Source organism: Anomalospiza imberbis, chromosome 1 (genome assembly GCF_031753505.1).
Source record: "Anomalospiza imberbis isolate Cuckoo-Finch-1a 21T00152 chromosome 1, ASM3175350v1, whole genome shotgun sequence".
In the NCBI taxonomy this organism is placed as follows: Eukaryota; Metazoa; Chordata; class Aves; order Passeriformes; family Viduidae; genus Anomalospiza; species Anomalospiza imberbis.
Genome location: NC_089681.1, coordinates 63,642,325 through 63,651,266, shown reverse-complemented (window position 1 = coordinate 63,651,266; position 8,942 = coordinate 63,642,325). Strand labels below are relative to the sequence as shown.

General features: G+C 42.6%; 1 protein-coding gene across 1 annotated transcript; it reads right to left on the bottom strand.

Annotated features, from left to right (window-relative positions):
* Positions 1–683: 683 nt before the first annotated feature.
* Positions 684–4,650, bottom strand: LOC137470513 (uncharacterized). Its single transcript, XM_068184016.1, has 3 exons — positions 4,473–4,650; positions 3,011–3,646; positions 684–2,706 (listed from the first exon to the last, which is right to left on the bottom strand). The coding sequence occupies exons 1-3, from the start codon at positions 4,648–4,650 to the stop codon at positions 2,525–2,527; spliced, it is 996 nt and encodes a 331-aa protein (XP_068040117.1). The 3' UTR covers positions 684–2,524.
* Between the last annotated feature and the right edge of the window lie 4,292 nt (positions 4,651–8,942).

The following is an 8,942-nucleotide window of genomic DNA, read 5'->3' as shown; positions in this document are numbered from 1 at the left end:
ACTCACTGATCCAGCCTGCCAGGTATTATTATTATTACTGCTATTACTATTACTGTTATTTCAGAGGCAGGATGAATTGAACAGATAATTCCTTCCTTCACTGGTAATAACTGCAGGAGTAATTCCTTAGCAGAGTGATCTTCACTCTGTTGGGAAAGGGAGAGCTAGGAAGACTGAAAGGGAGAAAGAGGGAGAAAGAATCTGTGTTCCACAAGAGGCCATGGAAGTAGGGTGGGCCAGATGAAGCCGCAGTCCCTGGCTACAGCACTCCTGCACTGACTGCAGGAGACTCCTTTAAATAGGTAACTATTCCATGAGAAGGAGCTCTGCTCCTCCTCTCCTGCTGTCAGTTCCCAGCCCTAACATTTCAGGAAAGGAAGATTTGCATTATGCGAGGCTGCTTTTTACAAGTAAAGCGTTTGCAAAAGTTTACTTCAGAGGGAAGGATTAGGGGGGCTTGTTGCTCGACGACAAAAAAAAGTCTGGATAGGGGGAAGCAAAGGCAGGCTGGAAACGTTAAAAGGCTGCAAAGGACTTCAGGAAGTTTTATCCACTCTCTGATAAACATGGCTGTATTGACGATCATTGGGAATGAAGAGGGGGGATGCTATACAAAAGTCTGAAAAAAGTATTAAAATAAAATAGTAATTGATAACAATAATGCAGGGGGAGGGGGATTTTTTTACCCTTCCCTGTTGAAGCAGTCTTGCAGATATTCTTCTATTATATTAAATTAATCACTCCAAATGCTACAGTATGCTAGTATTTCTGCAGCTAAACGAGTAGCAGGACAACTGGATATTTTACTCTTTTTTTGGTGTTGAGTGTTCCGAGGTGACTAAATTTGCCTTGTTGAGCCTTGTAAAATCCTGACTTAATCATGTAAACTTCTGTGTAAGCAAAATAGACGAAACTTCAAAGGGTCAAAAACCCTTTAGGGATTTGTGAGGAGACGCCAGCAATAGATCCTAATCTGCCTCCAGAATCCTGGCTGTATTTGTCCAAGAAACTGGTACCAGCAAACTCTCGAAGGTAGAGATAGTGGGTTGATTCAGCCTTTATCCCCTTAGAGAGTATTGGCTTTGTGAGGCTCTAGGCAGCGCTTCAACGCCAGGGGATCTTGCCCAAACCCTCTAAAAATGAAGTACAGGAGTAATTTGAGATAATGACTTTGTAACAGGCTTGGGCAGACCTTGGACAGAAGAAGTGAGAGATGTTATCACCCCAGCATTCCTCTTAAAATGCAGTTTTTCCCCCTGCTTATTCCCAGTTAGTCAAAGCTACATTAACATTCCATCCAGGGCTGCTAAACAGAATCTTAATTAGTCCTGATACTCTTGTGCAAGGGGTTTATTCATTGCACTCTTAACTAATGGTTGCTGTCAGAGTATTTTTTTCTTCTTTGGGTTCTTTGGGGATATCGTGTTCTTCTGCAAAGCATGACAGAAATGTAATGTGCATGCAAAAAAAAAGAAAAAAAAAAAGAAAAGAAAAAAAACCCTTGCAGATCTGAAATCTTATGACTGAGGCTAACTCCAGCCTTGTCTAATGGCGAGACATTGTTAGGACTAATGAGAATAACTTCACCGACAGAAATATCCCTGCATTTTTTTATCTTGAATTTCAATGGTACACGCTCTCTTGCTTTTTTTTTTTTTTTTTTTTTTTTTTCCGTGACAGAAACCAGTACATACTTGTTAGTGTTTTGAAGCAGTTCAAGCAGCTCCCACTCAATTTCCAGCCCTCTGTATTGTGCATTCGCCGCCCGTGGCTCAGTATTTAGCAAGAAAGTCTGTAAGTGGAGAGCTAACAAGTTACCAAGCGGCCCGTTGCTCCGGCAGGACCCTTCTCTCTGCATTAAATCGTGTTTATAACCCCGCTTTACAGTCATTCCTCTGCCCCTCGTCTTAACACCCATTTCTGTTTTACACGCACACGCGTGTCTGTCCCCGCAGCGCTCCGCTCGGACTGGCTCCGGTGTCAGCAAAGGGAAGCTCGGGTGCCCGTGAGAGTTCTGCACACACGTATCGTGTGAGGTGAGCATCCCTCAAGGTTATTTGTGGCTCGGGGCTTTGTCGTGACAGTGAACAGCCACGACATGCACCACTAAAGCCAAGGAGAGGGGAAGCGGGGGTGCCTGGCCATCCGCGCTGGGCTAGTTCGTTGATCAACCGCGTCAGAAGCTGCTTTTTGCCTGTAAATCTACGTTCGGCTACACGGATCTCGGAAACAGATTTATAAGTCTATAAATTACCGTTTCTTTCTTGGGACTTGGAGGAAAGAAATAAAGAGGAGAGGGAGAGAGCGAGAAACAGAGAAAGAAAGGTGTTTCTTTAAAATAGGAGGTCCATGTTATTTAGCTGCGGCTCACCCCTATTAAAGCCTCCTTCCCATAAGCTTGCGTAACATTGATTACTCACAAAGAGTTCACAATAACTATCATGTAGCTAAACTAATTGAGACAATCATGCTAAGTTATAGTCAGACTAAAAGGTACCATTGATGTGGTAATGCCTATAGAAAGTCAGACATGCGACTCACTACCATTTAATTGCTCCTTTAAACCTGTTATTACAATGTTAACTGGCTTAAGTATATATCGCTCCCTTTTATTGCCTTGATGTGACAAATTAAAACATACACTCTGGAAGCGGCATTCATTTACGGACGTAGTTGCAGGAAAAAGAGAGCCGGGCGATGTCAAACCTGTCAGGATGAATTAATTTTAAAACTTGCATTTTGCACTGCAATTCCCAGTGCAGTTTTGTTGCACTGGGAAAACATTTTTTATATATAAACCTATAACTGTTACATATAGTATCATATATACTTATATCCATCTCGCTCAGAGCTGCCGTAAAACGAGCCCCATCGCGTAAAAGAAAAAAAAAAACCAACCAAACAAACAAACAAAAAAAAAAACACCCCTTTTGGCTCCGAGACCTCGCACGACGCTAAATTAAGTAGAGGTCTAGGAAAGCGGGGAGGGAGGCAACAATGGGGCTTCTACCTCGGCTCAGCGCCACACGCCTCTGGGGAGAGGGGAGGGAGGGGAGTTTTCCGTAGTTACCTCCCCCGGGCTGCCGAGTCCCAGGCCCAGGGAGGAGGGGGCTACCCACGCCCCAAGACACGGGAGCAAGGCGGCAGCCACAGTTCCTGCGGGCTGCTCTTTTACTGTTTTTCTTCCCGATGAAGCTCTGCCGAGCTCCCTCAAGGAGGAGAAAAAAAATATATTTCTTGCTTCCCCATCCTGAGGCTGAGCCGGGTTTGGGATCATTTAGAGGCACCAGGCTGCGCCTCTGCCGCTGCGAGGAGCTGAGCCAGCCTCGCACTGCTCTGCGCCTCTCCCTTTCTGTCCCCCGTGCATCCTCCGTGGGCTGGGCGGGAGCTTCACGGGCTCCAGGTGAAACCCCTTCCCTAGAGCAATGGTGAAGGCATTCATTCCCCCAAAGAATAAATATGCCGTTTCCTTCTTCCCTTGCCCTCTTTCGCCTCCTCCCCTCGCGGAAGGATGTCAGAGGGTTAAAATGTCCTGCTCGCCCTCTCCCTTGATCTCGGGGAGAGAGGTAAGAGTTGCTGGCACCTTTATGGGACTCAGACCTGCGGCGGCTGAGGGAAGCGTCGGCCCCCGCTAACTTTGATCGGCCTTATTCATCCCAGCTGCGCTCTATTTGTTTGTCATTTCGCCTTTTTACTCCCAGAATCGTTATTTATGGTCTGAAAAGTGAAACGCGCAGTGATTTGCCGTTACATGGACTCTTTGCAAACGGGGGGGGACACCTCCTCCTCCTCCCCTCCCCCTCCGTGAGAGGGGGGGCTGCCAAAAGACAGGGAAAAAACCCTGTCTCAATCATTATCAAATCAGCTTTGAATTCATTACTCCAGAGCATTAACTAATTACCAGATCAGAGAGAAGAAAAAATAAATACCCCTTTAAATAACTGAAGGTAATTATAACCCTGTTGTTGACACTAACGATTAATAATTGATCAGAAGTTATACACAATAAATTGTCAATTTATCTCCCTATAAAAATGCACATACTTATTTTTATTTACTTCCTAGGCATTCTTTAAGAGCCCGAGCAGCAACAGTACCCACATCGCCGCTGCGCGAGAAGCGATAGGACTTTTTTTTGTCCCCCGCACAAATATTCGGGAGTATTTTGAAATCCCTCGTCACGGATGACACAAGACGGAGTGGAGAAGTGACTTTTTCTGCCTTTCCGCGAACGGCTGGGCCGAGGTGACACCCCCCCGCCCTTTCCTTTCAGTCCTTAAATCCCGAAAGGATCCAGGTTAACGGAGGCCACTCCCGAGGCCGCGTGGCCACGTCCCTCTGTCCCTTACTTTTTGCTCAGGGAAAAATGCAGCCGGCTCGGTCGGGATTGGATGTGAAATGGTGACATTATTCCATGAGTCACGGCTCGGGAGAGGGAGCACGGGTCCAGGCTTCCAGAGCGGGGCTGTCACCTCTGGCAGGGCGCTCACAGGTAAAACATTCCCCCAGATCTCGCCTGCCTCCAGGTCGCTGCCTGCAGCTCCGAGCTACCTGTGTGCCAGCGGGTCCCGCGGACCACGCTTTCCCTCTGTGCTTTGAATAAATACTCTGCTTCAGACACGCCGAGTAATAATCAGGGATTAGACGCATGAGTGCTGTGACTATGCACTATGGATCCCTTTGTTTTAAACTTTTTTCTCCCCCTCGCTTTTATTTCTTTAAAAGCTGGAAACATACCTAAGTTATTAGTTACTGGATTAAAAACAAAGGGATGAACATCACATTACTTAATGTGGAGTATTACTATAACAACAGTATTTTTTTACTATCATTATTCAGTTCCTACAATGGAAAGGCTCTTTTCGACTACCTGGATCGTGGGAAACTGGCCTAAGTACCCAAGATATGTCTGAATGCAAAAGGCAAAAATCAACCTATATATAAATTCTGTCTGGGGTGGTGTTTGTTTTTTTTTTTTTTTTTTTTTTTTTTTTTTTGGTTGGTTGGTTGTTTTGTGGGGGTGGGTTAGAGTTTGGGGGAGGGGTGGTTTGTTTATTTCAAAAATTAATAAGCAATAAAACCCTCCCGGTATTGATTACATTCCTGCCACAGCCTCTCAGACGAGCACTGAGTCTGAACTGCCTTCAAGTGAGATGTAACATGTGACAGAGCCAGAAACTTTCAGTGGTGACAGGGTTGTGTTTTTCTGCTTTTTTTTTTTTTTTTTTTTTTTTTTTTTTTTTTTTTTTCCCGTGAGGATGAACACGGAGAGGCTACCACGGAGCGGAGGGGAGAGGGTCGGGCCGGGCTGCTTCTCTCCGCTCCGGGCTGGCCGGTCCCGCCGTGTCGGGAGCTGATGGATGGCCCGTTAGGGAGGTGGCTGCCGTCAGGTAGGGCTGAATCAGATAGCCAGCCTTACATCTTTCTTCACCTGAAAGATCACCCTTCCATCCCTCCCCAAAACCTGAAGACCATCTCCGCGGTTTGAAGTCCGTGAGAACAGTCCTTTTCGTTCTTGTGTTGGTGGGTTTTGTTACCTTTTTGTTTGTTTGTTTTGGGTTTTTTTTCTTTTTCTTTTTCTTTTTTTTTTTTTTTCCCTGCAGCCTGCCTCTCTATTATGGGGCTGAGCAAGACGGGGGAAAATACGACAATGGAGCGGGGAGAGAAACACAGATGCCCATGGCGCTTTCCATTAACTTTCCCCTTAGCAGGGCCCGTTTCCCTCCAGCCACGAGCTGGTGAGCAACAGCAACAATTCCCATGTCTGTCTGTCTGTCTGTCTGTCCGCGGCTGGCCTGAGCTGCGTGTTACCTCTGTCCCCATCCCTTCCCCCAGCCTCCAGCCAAACAAAGGTGGGCGACGCTTTTTTTCTGCTCATAAAGGCAGTTGGTGAGCAGCTTTCCTGAAACAATAACTCTCTTATTGAGAACAAATGTTGACATTTGCAGGGAGCGAGGGAAAAAGCAGCCCAGGAAGTGTAAAGTGGAAAGCGACCCTCTTCCTATTTGACGATAGCGCCAATTCCTCCGGGATCCCACCTGAGATTAAAGCCCGAATTTCAATAAATCAGCTCTAATGAAACCTCTGGCCCCGAAGAGAGAAGGGTTTGCCTTTCCTGCTCCGAAATGAGCACAGAAACGAGGGGCAGGGGGTGGGGAGAAGAGGGAGTAAATATAGAAAGGGGTGTGAGATTTTAATCCCAGCAGGCTCATTAACATCATTATGAAATAAACCATACACAGAGTGATGTATTTTATCGTTCATCCCTTTTTCTTGCTACACTGAAATAATCACATTGTTTTTGCCAACAATCTAGCAAGGCTACACTTTCCTCCTGCTTTCAATTTTGATTACTAAATCTCGAATGATGTTGAATATGCAGTTCTCGCCCATTAGTTTCTTATTTTAAAAAAATAAATTCATATGCCAAATAATTTCAGTGGCGCCCATCTGCATCCATGAACCGTTTGTGAATTTCTCAGAGGATGAGAGAAGTCCATTGGGTTTTACATACATAGTGAATACTTGAAAGCGAGTTTTCCGAGTCTTTCTACTTTTCTTTCCAGAAAGAAATCCAGGTCTAAATACTAGCAAGGGTGGGTAAATTATGGAAATCTTTTATAAGTCTTTGGGCGTATAAACATCAAAGGAATGTTGTCAGCCTTTTTTAATCTCTGCCACAGCTTTTGGTTTTTACCAATTGAAATGTACACTCTGTGTCCAACAGAGACCTGGGACATGTAACATGGGTGGCAGGGGATCATGGAGTAGGAGCAAGAGTGGGGAAAAGAAAGTTCAGGTATTTCCCCTGACATAAAAATCCCTCCATAAGACCTCCCTGGACTGCACAGTAAAGACAATCAAGGATGATTATAGTAAATATTTGCCATCTACATTATATGCTAAACTGGAGGGGAAAAAATTAATTACTTCTTAGCTATTTGCCTAATTGTACTACACACTACATGCAGATAAAATTACATTCTACCTCAACGAAAAAGAGGATGTTACAGGAGCAAAGAAGCATCATTCCACAAACAGCATAAGAGTGTGAGTAGGCCTCCAGCTGCAAAGATCTTCACTGCTTTAGATTTAGCTAGACAGATCCCAGAGTATTCCAGAATAACGTTATTAATTTCTGCCCTTTCAGCTGAAAAACACGCATTTTCCAGTCAGTTAGATGTCTTTATAGGGGTAAATTTTGAAGAGGAGTAAGGGGTGTGTTCGTGGGAATTGTGTATATGCATTCAAGGAAAACAGCTGCCTTTCCCCCTATTTAATATAATCACAACATACTTCCGGACTCCAGACTAGCAGGGCTCTTTATCCAGTTAACCTTCCCAAGGCTGATGCCTGAAGTATCTAAGATCACTTTCAAATGCCCTTTCTAACAAGACCTGAGCAAGAGGCCACTAATTTTCACTGAACAAAAAGCCACTGGAGAGAGATCCGTTTGTCAATATCAACTGGTCCAGCAATTTCCCATCTTCAGACACATCAGCCTATCTGAGCTGGCAGATGTTTAGACAAGATTTTATAAATTGTTCAATATCAGACCATAATGAACCCCAACTGACCATTCCAAAGCAGCTAAAAGCATTCAGGATCTCCCCTGCTGGGATCTAATAATGCTCTCACGCTGGAACATTATTAATCATGGAATAAAATAGATGAGCCTCTTGAAAAATAAGTGTATGATTGATTAAAGGGCAATCTAAGAAGCTATTATTCTTGTTTTATAACCGTAAGTTATATTCACTCAATTTATCTTTTGGGGAAAATAAATGATTGCTCGTTTCTTTTCTGAAATTATATTACATGAGGATTCCCATTATTTTACTAAAAGTTAAAATTATGAGTTGGCTAATTTTATGATTCAATCAAAGCAGACTTCCAATGTAACTGTAAAGGTATGATTTACCAATATAAAGAGGGAAAACCATTAAAAAAACCCAAACAGGTATTGGACTTTTGATTTTTTTTTCCTCGCATATTTTGGCCAGAAGCCGAAAATAAGCAATTAGAAGTAAGCCATGGTTGATAATATTTTTTCCCCTAGAAACAGTGAATTTAAAGAATGATAAATAAAGAGCTACTTCACACCCAGTATAAATAGTTTATAAGAAACATGCATATATTCCCATCACCTTTTCTATGCATATTCATGTATATATACAAATACGTATTTGTACATATGAGTGTATTTAAAGTTTAAGCATAACGGAACAAGTCAGAAGGAATTAATTTATGCAAAGTATATATTTGCAACATGTTTAAATTGCTTACTCATTTTATGATCTTAGCTCTACTAGTGAAATTACAAATTTCCTCCTTTTCTAAATAATAAATTAATATTTTTAGGGAAATGAACGAAAAACACAACGTTGTTGCAGACTAGTCTGTTTTTATTTACAATTAGAGATATAAATTAGTAAAGAATTCTTGTTAAACAACCAGAGATTGTATAACCATCAACGTTTCAAATAAAAACCAGGCAAAATTTATTTACAAAAAGTTCAGATTTCATTGCAATACAACTTGCATAAATTACTAGAAGCTTTATATCGTTACAAAAATAAATATCAAATTTGTTTCCACTTTGTAAGGACTCAAGTTCTCCAATCACGTCTTTATTATCTCTACTGTATACATCTTTTACAAATAAATTTTACAATAATCCTATCACACCTATCGAATAGATACCGTGGCAATGAAGTGATCAATTCAAGATATCCTGAGAAAAACAGATCTGTTTTCAAAAGTCACACATACATTGGGGAAACTATACTATACCAGCAAACTCACATATGTCCAACAAAATTCTGGTTTAATAATTAGATTCTGAAGATTTAATAGTGCTCTGTGGTCTTCTTTTATACAGTGGCACCAGATGTGATCCGGATTTAGAGATTTGTTATATATATTAGCTCGGGGAGAGATGA